At 42.7% G+C, this 19,048-nt stretch overlaps 2 protein-coding genes across 3 annotated transcripts in view; one reads left to right on the top strand and one right to left on the bottom strand.

The window, feature by feature from the left end:
• The first annotated feature begins 2,716 nt into the window (after positions 1 to 2,716).
• On the top strand, positions 2,717 to 7,738 carry LOC144506505 (cystatin-B-like). The gene is made up of 3 exons (XM_078232712.1): positions 2,717 to 3,244; positions 6,084 to 6,185; positions 7,001 to 7,738. The coding sequence occupies exons 1-3, from the start codon at positions 3,065 to 3,067 to the stop codon at positions 7,127 to 7,129; spliced, it is 411 nt and encodes a 136-aa protein (XP_078088838.1). The 5' UTR covers positions 2,717 to 3,064; the 3' UTR covers positions 7,130 to 7,738.
• Positions 7,739 to 10,436: 2,698 nt separating this feature from the next.
• Positions 10,437 to 19,048, bottom strand: part of mix23 (mitochondrial matrix import factor 23) — an 18,155-nt gene continuing 9,543 nt past the window's right edge. For both annotated transcript variants that reach the window (XM_078232710.1, XM_078232711.1), the window contains exons 4-5: positions 13,852 to 13,911; positions 10,437 to 12,373 (exon numbers count right to left, since the gene is read on the bottom strand). In XM_078232710.1, coding sequence (XP_078088836.1) covers positions 12,323 to 12,373; positions 13,852 to 13,911 — 111 coding nt within the window. In that variant the 3' untranslated portion in view covers positions 10,437 to 12,322. The remainder of the gene's footprint in view (positions 12,374 to 13,851; positions 13,912 to 19,048) is intronic.

Genomic DNA, 19,048 nt, shown 5'->3' with positions numbered 1-19,048 from the left:
GTTTCCTCCCATAGTCTGAAAGGTTAGGTGCATTGGCCATGCTAAATTCTCCCTCAGTGTACCCGAACAGACGCCGGAGTGTGGTGACTAGGGGATTTTCACAGTAACTTGCTGCTTCACAGCTCCAGGGTCCCGGGTTCGATTCCTGGCTCGGGTCACTGTCTGTGTGGAGTTTGCACATTCTCCTCGTGTCTGCGTGGGTTTCCGCCGGGTGCTCCGGTTTCCTCCCACAGTCCAAAGATGTGCGGGTTAGGTTGATTGGCCAGGTTAAAAACAAATTGCCCCTTAGAATCCTAAGATGCGTAGGTTAGAGGGATTAGCGGGTAACTATGTGGGGGTAGGGCCTGGGTGGGATTGTGGTCGGTGCAGACTCGATGGGCCGAATGGCCTCCTTCTGCACTGTAGGGTTTCTATGATTTCTAACTTCATTGCAGTGTTAATGTAAACCTACTTGTAACACTAATGAATAAACTTAAAACTATTGTTTCTTGCGTGCTATACAGACAAAACATACCATACATAGAGAGGAAAAGGAGGGTGAATTAGCTGTCCTCCAGTCCTCTGGCACCTCTCCTGTGATGTGGAGATGCCGGCGTTGGACTGGGGTAAACACAGTAAGAAGTTTAACAACACCAGGTTAAAGTCCAACAGGTTTATTTGGTTCAGTGAACAGAATTCCCACTCACCTGAAGAAGGGGCTTAAGGCTCTGAAAGCTTGTGTGGCTTTTGCTACCAAATAAACCTGTTGGACTTTAACCTGATGTTGTTAAACTTCTTACTGTACCTCCCCTGTGGCCAGAGAGGATTTAAAAATTAGCATCAGAGCCCCTACAATCTCTTCCCTTGCCTCCCACAGCAGCCCTGGGTACATCTCATCTGACCATGGGGATTTATCCACTTTTAAGTCTGTTAAAACCACTAATACCTCCTCCCTCCCAATGCTAATTTGTTCACTTATTTCACAGCCTCCTCTCCCTGATTTCTATAATTACATTGCCCTTCTCTATAGTGAACACAAATGCAAAAACAAAATCATTTAAAACCTCACGTATGTCTTCCAGCTCCACACACACATTGCCACTTTGGCCCCTAATGGACCCTACTCTTTCAATACAACCAAATTCTTTCCCTGGTTACCCCACTTGCCCTTAATATACTTATAAAACACCTTGGGTGGGATTTTCTGGCCTTGCTCGCCCAAAAACTGGAAAATCCTGCCCGAGGTCAACCTCGGTCCCCTCCTCCCAACTATGATTTCCCTGGCGGGCAAGGCGGGAAAATTCCCTCCCTTACCTGATCAAATCAAAGCTAACACAGAAGGAGCCTGTTCTAACCAACATGTTTTTACAGGCTCTTTACTAAGGCAATCCAAAATTCACTCCCTGCTTGATCATCCTCTGATTCCAAATGTCATGACTTAAAGTTCAGAGCTCTTCGCCTTCACTACACCCCCCATCCCCCACAACCCCCCATCCCCCACAACCTCCATCCCCGGTGGTAAAATGTTTCATTCTCCGGCATATCTCTGTATAAAAAGAACTCGTCTTCCCCTCTCCTCAATTCCATAGTTGGTAACCAGCACTCCCCTCAAACCCAGATGAAAGGAGATATTCTCTCACCAAAAGAGAAAATGCTGGAAAATCTCAGCACGTCTGGCAGTATCTGTAAGGAGACAAAAGAACTGATGCTTCTCACTTTTACTTTATCAAAACCCTTCATCATTTCGAAAAACTCCCAGCTCTGTGATCTGTGTCCCCTCTCGGATGTGGATTTGCCATGATAAACGTGTGGGGTTATGTGGACATGGCGGAGGGGAGGGCCTGGGTGGGATGCTCTTTTGGGAATTCGGTGCAGACTCGATGGGTCAAATGGTCTCTTTCTGCACTGTAAGGATTCTATGGTTCAAATACAAAGGTTGGGGGACTATGAGTCATGTGCTGTGATTTCTATCCGATTCTGAAAACCCTTCTTGTTTCAGGGTGTGGTAGCTACTGAGCTCTGCTGAATCATGCAGTTCCTCTTCACCTGACACTCAGAGAAAGAAGTTTTGAAAGATGTTGCTGTTGTCACTCGGCAACCAAAAAGAAACCCCCGTTGCTTGCCAATTTAGTTAATGGAGGGGGGGGGGGGGTGACTCATGACAGTGCGACCACTGCTACTAAGGAAGGGAGGGGGGAAGCACATCAGCTTCTAATGGGATAAAAGCAAATTACTGCCCATGCTGGAATCTGAAACCAAAAGAGAAAATGCTGGAAAATCACGGCAGGTCTGGCAGCATCTGTAAAGAGAGAAAAGAGCTGACGTTCAGGTCTGCTGAGCTTTTCCAGCATTTTCTCTTTTGGTTTCAGCTTTTAATGGGAGCTCACTCCAATCTCCTTCAAACTCTGCGGAGCCCTTTGGAGAATCTGAGGCTAAAACTCATCTCAATAAAATAAAAACCAAGAACTGAAACTGAATTATTGCCGTGGGCGGCATGGTAGCACAGTGGTTGGCACTGCTGCTTCACAGCTCGAGGGACCTGGGTTCCATTCCCAGCTTGGGTCACTGTCTGTGTGGAGTTTGCACATTCTCCTCGTGTCTGCGTGGGTTTCCTCCGGGTGCTCCGGTTTCCTCCCACAGTCCAAAGATGTGTGAGTTAGGTTGATTGGCTAAAATTGCCCCTTAGTGTCCTGAGATGCGTAGGTTAGTGGGATTGGGGTAAATGTGTAGGGATATGGGGATAGGGTCGGTGCAGACTCGATGGGCCAGATCGCCTCTTCTGCACTGTAGGATTTCTATGATTTGCCTGAGTGTGACGCTCGAATTATGTCTTAGTGCGGCCACCGTGCTGAACCAAAAAAAAACAGGCAGCAACTAAGCAAGAAGGGGGAAACAGGGAACGAAGCTGCAGATAGAATTGGACCACTGCTCAGTTTGAAGATGTGTTTAACGTTTGAACACACGGGTGAAATTAATATGTTGGTTTTGTTTGTAATTTTTGGGGGAACTTGGTAGCTGAAGTGCTTGTTCAGGTAGTAACAATCTGACCCACCCCCTACGGAAGGCGGGGACTGGTGCTTTGAGAATGAAGGCGTGTGAATGGGCGGAGATTCGGGGGGGTTTTGTTACAATCCGCGGCTACGTTGTTACATTTCGCAGTTACATTGTGACCAAGACTGAAACAGCAGCAATGCAGCGACAGATGTGCGGAGGTACTGGCCCTGAGAAACCTGCCACCCAGGAACTACAGCAGCTTGCTGACTCCGTGAGTACGAAGCTTTGCAGGAACAATGGTCCATTTCACACCAAAAAAAACCCTACCTGGACTTTGAGATGATGTTAGAAGGATAACTTACAGTGCAGGGACTACAAACTTATGATTCACAGGATCCTCCCCTCCCTGTTCTTGCCTGCTCGACTAAGACTCGTAAACTCAGCCCAAGAAAATCAAACTCTTACTCGAAAAAGTTGAGATTTTTGTTTAAGGGAGAGCAAAGTGAAGAGGTTTATAAATTTAAAGATGGATTTCCAAGTAATAGGATCGTGCTGACTGATGCATAATTGCTAGGCGTTGGTAGAGTGAGGTGGGTGTAGTGGCTTTTAAGTGGGAGTTGCACACGAATGACAGTATTTTAAGATGAGTTTTCTCGCCCTTTTTTCCAACAAAATGATTAAAATTCAGCCCTCCTCTAGGCCTTAAAGCGGAAACTACAAGGGAAGGTTTGCATAGTATAGCATGCAAGAAACAATCCTTTTCACCTTTTATACTAATACGTGTGGCAATAATAAATCTCATAATTGTTGGGGATTTTCCTGAAATGCTGGAATTACCCATTAACCAATGGGGAGGAGAAACGTTAACGTTTAAGGGATAAAGTTAAAGTTTATTTATTGGTCAGAAGTAGGCTGACATTAACACTGCAGTGAAGGTACTCCTGAAAATTGCCACACTCTGGCGCTTGTTCGGGCACACTGAGGGAGAATTTGGCATAGCCAGTGGGCCTAACCAGCTCGTCTTTCAGACTGTGGAAGGAAACCAGAGCGCCCAGAGGAAACCGACAGAGACACAGGGAGAATGTGCAGACTCCACACAGATAGTGACCCAAGCTGGGAATCGAACCCGGCTCCCTGACACTGAGGTAGCTGTGCTAACTGCTGTGCTGGCCCAATTGCAACACAAGTTGGAGTCTTTCTCTCTATGAACTTGTGTATTCCATTACTTCATGCTTTCATTTTTGATTTCTTGCATATTTTGAAATCACTTTTAAATAGGCCAGTGGGAATGTAAATATTCCCCTCCTGTTAAATGGGATGACTGTTAAATTCAATAAGAATTTTTGCCTATTCAAACTGATTTTTTAAAATAGTAAGAAGTATGGTTGTGTTGTAATGTAGAAAATGTGGCAGATAGCTTGTGCAAAGCAAGTTCCCTTAAACAGCAATGTAATAAATATTTGCCAGGTTACTGGGGAGAACCACCCTACTCTTTTTTTTGAAATATTGCTGCGAGACCTTTTACTTTCATGTGAGGGCAGATGGGACCTTCATTTAACATTCTATTCAAAAGATGTCCCAGCACTCCCTCAACTGCCCTGGAGAGTGTCTCTCTCGATTTTTTTTTTGTTCGAGTTATGGGGTGGGGCTGAAACTCATAACCTTGTGACTTGGGTAAAGTGTAACCAACTGAGCTATGACTAACACTGGTCCTGGGAGCTAATGGAAAGAATTTTGGCCAGTGATCCTGTGAATCATAAGTTTGTAGTCGCTGCACTGTAAGTTGGTTAGGAAACCTGATTTCATGTCGACAACACAGAAAAAGGCCCATCAAGTCTGTGCTGGCCAAAGACAAACCACCCAACTATTCAATTCCAATTTGATCAGGCTTAGTCATCAGCTCTGACAAAGTCATCCAGACTCAACGTTGGCTCTATTCTCTCTCCACTCTGGAGTGGTGAATTCTACAGATTCACGACCCTTTTTGAGAGAAATAATTTCTCCTCCTATCTGTTTTAAATCTGCTACCCCTTATCCTAGAACTATGACCTCTTGTTCTAGATTGATCATATCGAATGGCGTAGTGGACACGATGGGCTGAATGACCCACTCCTGCTCCTATGTTTTTCTTCTGGAATTCCTTAGCTAAATTAGTCACCTCTCCTTCCCCCTCTTTTTTGGATTCCTCCTAAAACCTGCCATTTGGTTAATTGACTACACTTCAATTTATTGAACATAAAAATATTTTGGGAAATCTTGAAATAGACTGGGGGGGGGGGGGGGTGGGCGATTTTATCATCGCATGGTGTGACGCGGTGGTAAAGTGGGGCATAAAGCAATTAGCGTGATTGGCGCAGAGTTTTGCGACCAGCGCCTTTTTACGAACGCCGGATTTCCAGTGGTCAACCTCTCGCCGGAAATGGCTGAGAGGCAGGATAATGTGTTTAAATTTATTTAAATGCTGTTTAACATCTGCTTAGCGAATCCGGTGCTCAATCGTTCAAGCCCGCCCCCTTTATGACCTCGCCGGGAAAGATTCGCGCCTGCGAGGAATAGACACGCTGCCCATAAATGTGGAGCGGTCAATTTGGCCTCACCGGTGGAAAAGGAGGCCATTGAGGCCCCCTGGGGAGGTTGAGGGCAAGGAGGTGGGTGCCACCTGCGTACCCTGGTGCTGCCACCTGGGCAATGCCACCCTGGCGGGTGTGGGGAGGGCAGCAGGGCTGCGATGGGTGGTGGAGATTGATGCTGCACATGTGCACTACCTGGCTCTGCAGACTTTCGGGCACATTAAGCCTCGCCCACAGGCTTCTGCAGCGAGCAACAGGCTCACTCGGACCTTTGCAGGCAGTGTGTGTATGGGTGGGCCTGGAAACGCCCAAAAGACAGATTTGAAACTCTTTCAAGTTCGCCTAGCACCTAGATGAAAAATGGTAAAACCGTCCCCTGTGAGTGCATATTACTCTTAATATGGCTCTTTTACTCTTAATATGGCTCTGTACACGTTTCTTGATTGCCCCTCAAGGGCTATGGGATATTTTTTAATACATTAAAGGCAACCTATCAAGCTGTTCTGGAGTCTTTGAGAATCCTTGATTTATATTTTTCAGCTGAAGTCTGCGATTGAAGAAGCAGCTAAGAAAAAATATGAAGTGTTTGTTGTAAAATCCTACAAGACTCAACCTGTATCTGGGACCAACTATTTTATTAAAGTAAGTTTATTCTTCTTGGGGGCTCAGACATTTTGCAAATGAGCAAATAACATTAACACTGTCAGAATTGGTTTGTTTCAATGCAAGGTAACGGGATTCTTCAGTAGCCCTTCAAACGTGATCCACAGGCTAGTGCTTCCATATTTTCTCATTTATTTGAGGATTTTATTTTACAGTAGCTTTATGTTCGAGAGATGGGGTGTAAGCCCTTCCCCATCCATACAAAGTTAATCTCGCAATCAACATGACAATTATTGTAATGTTTAAGACTATGGTGTTACTTTTCCTCATTCAATCATTTTGTTTTTATAGCAAAATTGCTATTGACATCTCAGTTGCTACATTCTCAGTTAAGTAGCGTGCCTGAATGTTTGTTTGTTTTATACATCTATTTAACGTCATCTCATGCATAGGTGTAAGTGATCACTGAATGAAAAATGTATTATTGTGTAGAAGTTTCACCTTTAAAAGACTTTTTTCATAGTTGGGGAAATTGGCTGCAAAGCTTGATTTACAGATTTGGTGGCTTTATGAAACTCTGGGGAGGGGGCGGGGTGGAGGAAGAGGGGGGCAGGGAAAGAGAAGAGAGAGGGGAGTTGTATTCACGGCATAGTAGTGACTGGGATGTTTATTTTATAATGGAGAGCAGCTGGACATGCTATTCAGATGTTGGTGGGATGATCCTAGGACAGAATGCATTGGTGTAGCAGCAATTTCACGTGGAATACCCTACCTGGGATTTAATGTTGGACTAGCTTGAGGAAGCTTGCTGGGTCTGCACTAGCCTAACTTCTCTTTTTTTAAATTTGTATTAGATTCACGTTGGTGGCGATGACTACGTGCATGCAAGAGTATTTGAAAGCCTTCCTTGCAACGGAAGTGAAAGGAGTGTAGCAGGCGTAAGGGTCGATAAATCACAACACGATGAATTAGCTTATTTTTAAAACAAGCTTTGCCCTGGCCTAGCGCACAAAAAGCAAAAGCGGTTTCTCAGCTTGTGGTCAGAGCTCCCTCATTTTGGTGCCTTTTTTTATTTAGGGGAACAGCACTAATCTTTGCCTTCATGGAGTTTTAAAATCTGTTTTGATCTGTTAAACATTTAAAGGTTTCCTACTCCACTGCCAGCTGAGATAGTCGCCAAATAAATTGTGATTTCTTTCTATTCCTTTTCACGCTTGTTTCAAAAGTTACAAGTGTGTTTGGGAAATCAAATTAATTGTTCCAGAAAAACGCACAACAGAAAATTTTGGCTGACTTCACCTTTTTAGGGGAAAGAATAATATAAAATGTTTTAACCTCTATTAGGATGGAATGATTTTATCAATTTTCCTTACTTGTCTTGCTTGAATAATGAAAACACAGGCAGGCATCTGTTTTCGTACAGAATATTTTCTGTTTACTGAAGATGATATGTAATAGAAAACCAAATCAAATGTTACCATGTATTAATTCATTCTGCATTATAATGAATGTAATATAAATTTGTAAGGAATTATATTATAAACTGCATTGTAAGGAATGTTGAATAAATATTGCTCTATACATTATACTGGAAAGCATCATTTTAAATTCTAACCTCATCCTCTTCCGAAGAATCCATAATATATAAGGGACATACTTTATTTAGCAACCTGAAAAGATGTATTTTCTTTTAAAAGCAATGGCCTTAAGGGAGTGAAATTTTGGCCTGGGGACAGAGGTTTTGATAACAAACTTTCCTAATGGATTGGAATAGCTGTTCCTTTGCAGCATCGTTTGTAGGTTGTTTTTTTAAAAAAGTCCTTAAAGATCTCCCCAAATGTCAGTTTAGTGGTTTTGATGTTGCCAAAGGTGTTGATCAAGAGTCTTATGGAATAAGGTTGGAGTTCATTCGAAATCCAAGTGCTGGCGATGGGAAGAAAATACAAATTATAAACAGCCAAGTGTTGTATATACATAACCTGGGGACTACACCATGACTATGCATGAGATTGCTTGTTGTTATAATGCCTCAAAGACCATAAGAGCAAATTGAAGTTTTTTTTATAGTTTAAGTTTTAGTGTCACAAGTAGGCTTGCATTAACACTGCAATGAAGTTGCTATGAAAATCCCCTAGTCATCACACTCCAGCGCCTGTTTGAGTACATTGGCTATGCTAAATTCCCCCTCAATGCACCTGACCAGTCACGTCTTTCAGATTGAGAGGAAACCGGAGCACTTGGAGGAAACGTACGGGGAGAATGTACAAACTCCACACAGTGACCCAAGCCAGGAATTAAACCTGGGTCCCTGACACTGAGGCAGCAGTGCTGACCGCTATACCACCATGCCTCCCCTTACTGCAGATGCTGGAATCTGAATCAGAAAAATGCTGGAAAATCCCAGCAGGTCTGACAGCGTCTGTGGAGAGAGGATAGAGTTAGTTAATGTTTCAAATCTGGATAACCCTTTGTTAGTGCCTCGAGTACTGAGGGAGTGTTGCATTGTTGGTGCTATCTTTCAGATGAGATGTCATCTGCCCTCTTAGTACATGTAATGGATCCTGTGGCACTATTGAAAGGAGCTGGGGAAATCTCCCCAGTGTCCTGGGCAATGTCGCTCTCTCTCAAGCAACGTGACTAAACAGACCATGTAGTAATTATCACATTGTGCATAGCAAGCTATATTACAATAGGTGACCAAGTACTTCATTGTACACAGTGCTTTGGGGCATCCTGGGGTCATAAGAAGTGCTACGTTAGTTATTTGTGTGAAACTTCTAGAAAAATGTGTGTTCAAGTAGTATAGCCTCGTTTCTCCTAGACAGAGGCCCTATCATGTAAATTGTGATTTGCTTTAATTACAAAGGTACCGTATTAAGTGGGTTGGCTATTGTATGCAGATCAGATAACTGTTTGCACCTTGTTCAGAATGCAATTATCCTGTTTCACAGGTCCCCTCCTTTGTAGATTTTGATTGTTGCTTACATAGATGAGAAATCAGGTGAAAGTGGCCAGATGATTCAACCTGGTTGAATGGGGCAATCTTTAATTGGTTAATTGCTTGTTCATTCCAAATCTCTTGCCTCCATTCTTCTGTCAACCATGCAGTAGTCAATTGAATTGTTGGATTCAACTCACTGTGGTTCAACATTGAATGTTGGAATCACTAATTTATTCTACCTGTAAAGATAAAAAATCAATCAAGTTTATCCAGTGAAATAACCATTCATGGTGCACAAAGCCTCAAATAGACAGATGGTTAGCACTATTGCCTCAGTATGCCAGGGACCCGGGTTCAATTCCCAACTTGGGTCACTGTCTGTATGGAGTCTCCACGTTCTCTCCGTGTGTGTGTGTGTGTGTGTTTCTTCCCACAAGTCGAAAAGATGTGCTGGTTAGATGCATTGGCTATGCTAAATTCTCCCTCAGTGTACCTGAACAGATGCCAGAGACTAGGGGACTTTCACAGTAACTTCATTGCAGTGTTAATGTAAGCTTACTTGTGACACTAATAAATAAACTTTAATTCACTTTTCACAGGTACAAGAAAGGAAACATGTTTGTTGGTTTATTGAAAGGGTGGAAGCCTGACTTGAGTTGGAAATTCTGTCAAACAATATTAATTCCTGCAAAATGTGAAATGGCAACTTTATCAATTAGAGTACACTACAAGTTGTGGCCTTTCCCTACTTGCACTTAAATAGCTGTGGTCACTAACTACTGTACAATATCATATGGCTTATTAACTTACTGCTTGCACCCAACCACTCTATTGCAGTCCCACGAACCATCTGCTATAAATGGTGAGACCTGTAGCTTAATTGTACAGTGCCTGGTGTAAATCTCGAACTACATAGACCAAGTATGTTTTGAAAGTCTTGTTGAATTCTAAAATCGCGTCTGAGGCAAAAGAAAATTGAGCTGCACAGTTCCAATAATACAATATTCTGAATATGTCTGTGACAATTCTGTCGTGAGGGAACCATGGAATAGATGGGAAATGGTTACTACTGAAAAGTATTTAGCAAAGCTTTTCAGGGTAGTCTGAATCCATCAACCGACATCATTCCTTAACACAGCCATTCGTATATCCCAAGATGGAACCTGTGGAAATTTGTGCTGCTTCATCGTTCATTTGCCCCAGTTCAAATTTTCCCAGCAGCTGATGTAACAACTTTAAAATGGAATTTTCAGAGTAACCTTTTCCAAAGAGTCCCAGTGACAACCGTTCTTTGGATGTGTAGTGAGGGAGACAGCTATTTGGAAAGGATGTTCTTTACAAACACAGGATTAAAAGCACCAGTGGATTTTTTATTATGAATGGGACATACTCTCCAAAAAGAAAACAAAACATTGTTTTGATGTGGTTTCTTCAGAAGTTAAAACTCCAGATTGCACATAACTGAACATGTCCAATAATTAAATACACGAGTAAACAGGAACAGAATGACATTTTCTCTAGATTTAAAAAGTCTGTTGATTCTTAAGTTCTATAAAAACATGGAATTGTTGACACTTGGGTTCCAGTAGAGTGCCCGGTTCAGATGAATGCAGTGATAAAGATAGCATCAATATTCCTTTACCCAAAGTGGATATTCATGATGTTTTTTAAAGTATCACCGCTTTGCAGGAAGATTGACACATAGGACAATTTTTACTGGAAAGAGCTTCTGAGTGGCTTTGGCATAACAAGTGAAAGCAGAAAAGTGAAAGAATTACTTCACCCCCGAGGTCTTGTTTCTCTTCAACATAACACAACAACGCTACCCAAACCAAAACTAAGCAGACCATAATCGACCATGATGTGACACTAGAAGTTAAGGTAATTGGCAGGAATGATTGAAAGATACCTTTAGATTTTGAACCGGTCATAATACTTTTGTTGCAAGAAAGAATTCAGCTTTAATCAGTGCTCAGTCAGGGTCAGAGGGAACATTTGATGCCACCTGGGCATTTTACATCAGTTAAGAAAAAAAAAATCTGACCCCCTCCACCACCACAAACACACCTCCCATCAGGCATTAAAAGAAGCTACATTGATGGTAGATATAGATTATCATGTCCAAGGATGAATGCCCCTTCTCGTTTCTCCCCGCTACTGCATGGAATAGATAAGTAACTTGCGTGAGGATTGATTTTTTTTTCTCCCAATTGAACCAGATCAAATTTAGCATCAAAAGGAAAATAGAGATGTTTACAAAAATGTGCCTAATACTTTAACCTGCATATACATAATTTTAAAATGTTTTGAAATGTAACTGAGATAACTAGAGTGAAAGATTTGCAAAATATTCTAATCCAACATTACTTTGTTAAAATGCCATTTACAATTAACTTGCAAGTATTTAATCGTTTAATTCCTAGTCTGAATGTCACACAGGTTCAGATTCCGAAAGAATGGTCAGTCAAACTCTAATGTTTGAAATAGGATTTTCTTACGATCTCAGGCTGCTATAAATCAGCAGTTTAACCATTGTGCTACGTATCAGCCCGATTATCAGATTTAAAACTGAACAGCAGGGTTTTGGCAGATGAATATTTCCTTTCACTTCACCTTGTCAAGATAGTTCTGAGTGACAGTGTAGCAATTCCATTGGGATTATGAGTGGAAGAGACAGGCTCAGAAGGGCAGCGGTAATTTTTAAAAACTGCGACCTACAATTGAACAAAATATTTCTTTTTATTGCAAATTAAAGTTCAGGTTGGGCAAAATTAAGTGAGATAAAAAGAATTGCTGTGACATCACCAAAATTGTCTAGTAACCCAACAAAGGAAAAGGCTGTCTAGTAGATGAGGTAATGAAAACACAGAAACTTCCAGGTACGTTCCTTAGCAATAACTGACATGATCTGTTCCAATATGCAATTTTTAAAAATGTTTAAACCATGCATGAAACTGTCTTATCTAAGATATTCAAGATGGATAATTATGTTTTGAAAAGCTCACAGCAAACGTACATCATTATTAGATCAATTTTTATGGGCTGTTTAAGTGATTACTGGAACTGCTCGATTCCCCCATAATGAAAGGTCCATTAAATCCAAAATCCGTACTTATTATACCTATAAACGGTCCCTGCAATGGTCCACTGCACTTTACTCTGAACAACTATCATTCAATTTATTCTTCTTAAGCCACAGGTAGACAGGGGTTGGTCTGTTGTCAGTGCTTCAGCGTCACAGGCTGTTAGAAGGCTTGTAATGAATTCTGCAGCGATCCTTGAAGACCTTTATTTTTAAAAAAAAAGTTTAAAACATATGTTTTTAAAAATTACTTCAAATCTCTACCCATTCTTATTTACTACTTTCACAAATTATGAGATTGGGGAACAAGTAATGAATTCCTTTGCCTATATTTCAGTTAGGAAGTGCATTGCTCAACATGGAACTGAGTTCTACAGATCGTGAAGCTTTGAGGTTCAATTCTTGGCCTGCTCTGTGATAGTTAATAAACTAGATAAGGTAATGATTGTGGTGCAATAAATTGCCATCAATGACACAACTCTTTAGATAATGAAGCAGTCCATGGCAGGAGGCAGACAACATCCAGGCCTGAGCTTACATTTGTGCCACATAAAGGCTGGGAAGTGACCATTTCCAACAAGGAAAGACTTAATCACCTTCCCACACCTCGAATTGCACCTACTCCGAATTCCTCAACATCATTGACCAGAAGCTGAATTGTACTAGTCACGTCAACACCGCCTGCACCAAGCAGGGCAGTGGCAAGCTATTCTGCAACAAGTGGCCCACCTTCTAATCACATAAAGCTACCTCAAGGATCAAGTCAGGAGGTTGATAGCATACTTACCACTCAGCAGGACTAATGCAGCTGTAGCAATATTCAAAAGCTCCCCACCATCTAGAGTAAAGATATCTGTTTGATTGGCACCCTTGCCACTAAACTCAATATTGCCCCTTTCTAGCAGTGGAGTACTGTAAATGTGTGTACACACTAACTACAGAACGCACTGCAACAAGGACACTTCAACAGCACCGCTGGTGTCATAACCGACAAAAAGGACAAGAGCAGTAATGACATAGGAACACCATAATCTGCAGGCTCCTCTGTTGCCAAAAACCACACTAATTTTGATGTATACAACTCTTCTTTTATTGTTCCTGGCTCTAGTTCCTTCAACTCCCTACGAAACCCCACTGTGGAATACCATCGCCTAAAGGACTGGAGGAGGTCAGGCAGAAGGTCCACCACCATCTGGTTAAGATAGGGATGGGAAATAAAAATGATCTTAGCTGCATTGGCAACATCCAGAGAAGAGGATGAGGATGTAATTAGTAGAATTGACCTGGGAGAACTGGTGGATGTGTTTTATTTTAACACTGGTGGATGTGTTTTATGTTAACAGGCTTTCAGCTCAGGTGAAGATAAAAGTTTCTGCATCACCAGCCACATCAATCTTCACTATATCAGACAGCTTGGTAACAGTTCATGCAAGTCCTTTAACAGGACACGTTCAGAAATATAAATGCGCAAGAAGAATAGTACAATTTAGATGAGATGGGGACAGTTTACAGATTCATTTGAACAGGGACCTATCAACCAAAAAGGTTTCAGAACCTCTGACCTAAGCAACAAAGAGCCTCTTTTAAGCAGCCTGCATAATTTTTTGTATGATGAGTTTCCATAAAATTCCAGTTTTCCAATATATAAATGCTATAAAGAGAAATACAAGAATAGTCCATACCTTCCAACTTCTGTCATTGACAACTTCTTCAACATTTAATTCGGACTGCATCAGTTTCAACTGAAACATAAATAGAGAGAATATTTATAATGGAAACGCAGAATATTCTACAACACACACTGACTTAAAATTAAAATACGCTACAGATATTGTCAAGTGTTTACGTATGCATAACTTACTGGAGGCTCCCAAAAAATGTGCAAAGTTGCTGAAGTAATATAATCCTTTTTTTAAAGGTTCTGCAAAAAAAAGGAGCATAATACACAAGGATGCCCTTCTGGAAACGACTGTATAATAGTTAAATTGCAAAGGTAGGGCTGAAGTTGAAAAACATGAGTGTACTCAATTCCCCAACTGTCATCCACAAAGGTACAATTTTATGAACATCAGCTCAATTAGAACATAGAACATAGAACAGTACAGCACAGTACAGGCCCTTTGGCCCACAATGTTGTGCCGAACCTTTTCGAAACCAAGATCAAGCTATCCCACTCCCTATCATCCTGGTGTGCTCCATGTGCCTATCCAATAACCGCTTAAATGTTCCTAAAGTGTCTGACTCCACTATCACAGCAGGCAGTCCATTCCACAGCCCAACCACTCTCTAAGTAAAGAACCTACTTCGTACATCCCTCCTATATCTTCCACCACGAACCTTATAGTTATGCCCCCTAGTAACAGCTCCATCCACCCAAGGAAATAGTCTCTGAACGTCCACTCTATCTATCCCCCTCATCATCTTATAAACCTCTATTAAGTCGCCTCTCAACCTCCTCCGTTCCAGAGAGAACAGCCCTAGCTCCCTCAACCTTTCCTCATAAGACCTACCCTCCAAACCAGGCAGCATCCTGGTAAATCTCCTTTGCACTCTTTCCAGTGCTTCCACATCCTTCTTATAGTGAGGTACCAGAACTGCACACAATATTCCAAATGTAGTCTCACCAAGGTCCTGTACAGTTGCAGCATAACCCCAGGCTCTTAAACTCAAACCCCCTGTTAATAAACGCTAACACACTTCTTCAAGGCTCTATCCACTTGATTGGCAACCTTCAGAGATCTGTGGATATGAACCCCAGGATCTCTCTGTTCCTCCACATTCCTCAGAACCCTACCTTTGACCCTGTAATCTGCATTCAAATTTGTCCTACCAAAATGAATCACCTCGCACTTATCAGGATTAAACTCCATCTGCCATTTTTCGGCCCAGCTCTGCATCCTATCAATGTCTCTTTGCAGCCGACAACAGCCCTCCACCTCATCCACTACTCCACCAATCTTGGTGTCATCCACAAATTTATTGATCCACCCTTCAGCCCCCTCCTCCAAATCATCTATAAAAATCACAAATAGCAGAGGACCCAGCACTGATCCTTGTGGTACACCACTGGTAACTGGTCTCCAGACTGAAAATTTTCCATCTACCACCACCCTCTGTCTTCTATGAGATAGCCAGTTACTTATCCAATCGGCCAAATTTCCCTCTATCCCACACCTCCTTACTTTCTTCATGAGCCGACCATGGGGAACCTTATCAAACGCCTTACTAAAATCCATGTATATGACATCAACTGCTCGACCTTCATCGACACACTTAGTTACCTCCTCAAATAATTCAATCAAATTTGTGAGGCAAGACTTACCCTTCACGAATCCGTGTTGACTATCCCGGATTAAGCTGCATCTTTCTAAATGGTCGTAAATCCTATCCCTCAGGACCTTTTCCATTAACTTACCAACAACCGAAGTAAGACTAACCAGCCTATAATTACCAGGGTCATTCCTATTTCCTTTCTTGAACAGAGGAACAACATTTGCCACTCTCCAGTCCTCTGGCACTATCCCCGTGGACAGTGAGGACCCAAAAGATCAAAGCCAAAGGCTCTGCAATCTCATCCCTTGCCTCCCAAAGAATCCTAGGATATATCTCATCTGGCCCAGGGGACTTGTCGACCTTCAGGTTTTTCAAAATTGCTAATACATCTTCCCTCAGAACATCTGCCTCCTCCAGCCTATCAGCCTGTATCACACTCTCATCCTCAAAAACATGGCCCCTCTCCTTGGTGAACACTGAAGAAAAGTATTCATTCATCGCCTCTCCTATCTCTTCTGACTCCATGCACAAATTCCCACTACTGTCCTTGACCGGCCCTAACCTCACCCTGGCCATTCTTTTATTCCTCACACAAGAGTAAAATGCCTTGGGGTTTTCCTTGATCCGACCCGCCAAGGACTTCTCATGCCCCCTCCTAGCTCTCCTAAGCCCTTTTTTCAGCTCATTCCTTGCTAACTTATAACCCTCAATGGACCCAACTGAACCCTGTTTTCTCATAAGAACATAAGAAATAGGAGCAGGAGTAGGCCATCTAGCCCCTCGAGCCTGCCCCGCCATTCAATAAGATCATGGCTGATCTGACGTGGATCAGTACCACTTACCCGCCTGATCCCCATAACCCTTAATTCCCTTACCGATCAGGAATCCATCCATCCGCGCTTTAAACATATTCAGCGAGGTAGCCTCCACCACCTCAGTGGGCAGAGAATTCCAGAGATTCACCACCCTCTGGGAGAAGAAGTTCCTCCTCAACTCTGTCTTAAATCGACCCCCCTTTATTTTGAGGCTGTGTCCTCTAGTTTTAACTTCCTTACTAAGTGGAAAGAATCTCTCCGCCTCCACCCTATCCAGCCCCCGCATTATCTTATAAGTCTCCATAAGATCCCCCCTCATCCTTCTAAACTCCAACGAGTACAAACCCAATCTCCTCAGCCTCTCCTCATAATCCAAACCCCTCATCTCCGGTATCAACCTGGTGAACCTTCTCTGCACTCCCTCCAATGCCAATATATCCTTCCTCATATAAGGGGACCAATACTGCACACAGTATTCCAGCTGCGGCCTCACCAATGCCCTGTACAGGTGCATCAAGACATCCCTGCTTTTATATTCTATCCCCCTCGCGATATAGGCCAACATCCCATTTGCCTTCTTGATCACCTGTTGTACCTGCAGACTGGGCTTTTGCGTCTCATGCACAAGGACCCCCAGGTCCCTTTGCACGGTAGCATGTTTTAATTTGTTTCCATTGAGATAGTAATCCCATTTGTTATTATTTCCTCCAAAGTGTATAACCTCGCATTTATCAACGTTATACTCCATTTGCCATATCCTCGCCCACTCACTCAGCCTTACATACGCTTCCTTCTTCCTCTTGACAAGACATTCAACCTCTTTTGTGAACCATGGTTCCCTCACTCGGCCATTTCCTCCTTGCCTGACAGGGACATACCTATCAAGGACACGGCACGGTAGCACAGTGGTTAGCACTGCTGCTTCACAGCTCCAGGGTCCTGGGTTCGATTCCTGGCTTGGGTCACTGCCTGTGTGGAGTTTGCACATTCTCCCTGTGTCTGCGTGGGTTTCCTCCGGGTGCTCCGGTTTCCTCCCACAGTCCAAAGATGTGTGGGTTAGGTTGATTGGCCAGGTTAAAAAAAAAAATTGCCCCTTAGAGTCCTGAGATGCATAGGTTAGAGGGATTAGCGGGTAAATATGTGGGGGTAGGGTCTGGGTGGGATTGTGGTCGGTGCAGACTCGATGGGCCGAATGGCCTCCTTCTGCACCGTAGGGTTTCTATGATTCTATGACACGCAGTATTTGTTCCTTGAACAAGCTCCACTTTTCATTTGTGCCTTTCCCTGACAGTTTCTGTTCCCATCTTATGCTCTCTAATTCTTGCCTAATCGCATCATAATTACCCCTCCCCCAATTATAAACCTTGCCCTGCCGTACGGCCCTATCCCTCTCCATTGCAATAGCGAAAGACACCGAATTGTGGTCGCTATCTCCAAAGTGCTCTCCCACAACCAACCCACAACCAAGTCTAACACTTGGCCTGGTTCATTTCCCAGTACCAAATCCAATGTGGCCCCACCCCTTGTCGGCCTATCCACATATTGTGTCAGGAAACCTTCCTGCACACACTGTACAAAAACTGCCCCATCTAAAACTGCTTCTAAATACAAAGAAATAGCTAGAAGTTTTCAGGTGAATCCATTTACAGCAACACAGATACTACCATTTCTGTAGACAATTAAAAAATGTTGATCACATGTTTTAATGTGTTTCAGATCACTACACAGACCACTACACCATTACACTGCAAAGGTACTTCATTTAATTGAGGAAATCCTGATGTCTTGAAAGGCACAATATAAATGCAAGTCTTTTTTTAATTCTTTGTCCACTCTTAATCAGCACCTTGGGAAATACTCCTTGTAGGCAATGAGTGCTATAGAAATCTTAAGATTTTGCACATTTTCCTCACACCCCCCCACCCTCCGCAGTCCCCTCCCTCTTCCAAATTTGAAGTGCTAACAGTTGAGCCCTATTTACATTGTGAAGAGAGATAGGAATATGGTGAATTATATATTTGGAAGGGAGGGTGGGGTTGAATTTATTTCAGATTTCCAACATCCGCAGTATTTTGCTTTTGAGCATTACTAGTCCAGTGACAATACTGCTATACCACACCTCCCTGTAGCTGCAGAATGGAAGGACAGCTTCCTTCATTAACAACCTTGTCATTTTACAACCTGATCTTACTATTCAGGAGTTTAAAAAGTGCTGATCAAGTTTAAAATAGTGCTGATCAAGTTTGAGAAAACTAAAACAGAGCACTCTTAGGGAGCTACTTTCTGCAGTTTGTTCCAGGCGTGAATGAGGTCTTGAACTGCAACACTTCGTGGGATGTGGGTGTCGCTGGCTGGACCAGCATTTATTGCCCATCACTGACGGCATTTAAGAGTCAACCACATTGCTATGGATCTTGAGTCACATGTAGGCCAGACCAGGTAAGGGCGACAGATTTCCTTCCTTAAAAGGACATTAGCAAACCAGATGGGTTTTTAAAACAATTGGCAATGGATTCATTGTCACCATTAAACTTTTTCCAGATTTTTATTGAAATCAATGGAGGTGATTTGAACCCAGGACCCCAGAGCATTACCCTGGGTCTCTGGATTACCAGTCCAGTGACAATATCACAATGCCAGCGCCTCCCCATCCTGCTGAGCACAAGATGCCACTGTAGTCAAGGAGGGGAAATGTATCCTAGCGATGGGTTTCATGAGGATCATTAGGGACTAATTGCCATTTAAAATGCCTGCCTGCACTCATTAAGGGGATGTGCACCATTATGTTCTC

This window comes from Mustelus asterias, chromosome 17, assembly GCF_964213995.1.
Source record: "Mustelus asterias chromosome 17, sMusAst1.hap1.1, whole genome shotgun sequence".
NCBI classification, from domain to species: Eukaryota; Metazoa; Chordata; class Chondrichthyes; order Carcharhiniformes; family Triakidae; genus Mustelus; species Mustelus asterias.
This window is presented reverse-complemented; position numbering and strand designations above follow the sequence as displayed.

What these genes read in the sequence shown, in the direction of transcription:
- LOC144506505 (XM_078232712.1), top strand. Translation starts at nt 3,065, where the DNA reads ATGAAGGCGTGTGAATGGGCGGAGATTCGGGGGGGTTTTGTTACAATC. An exon ending in TACAGCAGCTTGCTGACTCC is followed by an intron (nt 3,245 to 6,083) that starts GTGAGTACGAAG and finishes TATATTTTTCAG; the next exon opens with CTGAAGTCTGCGATTGAAGA. An exon ending in GGACCAACTATTTTATTAAA is followed by an intron (nt 6,186 to 7,000) that starts GTAAGTTTATTC and finishes AATTTGTATTAG; the next exon opens with ATTCACGTTGGTGGCGATGA.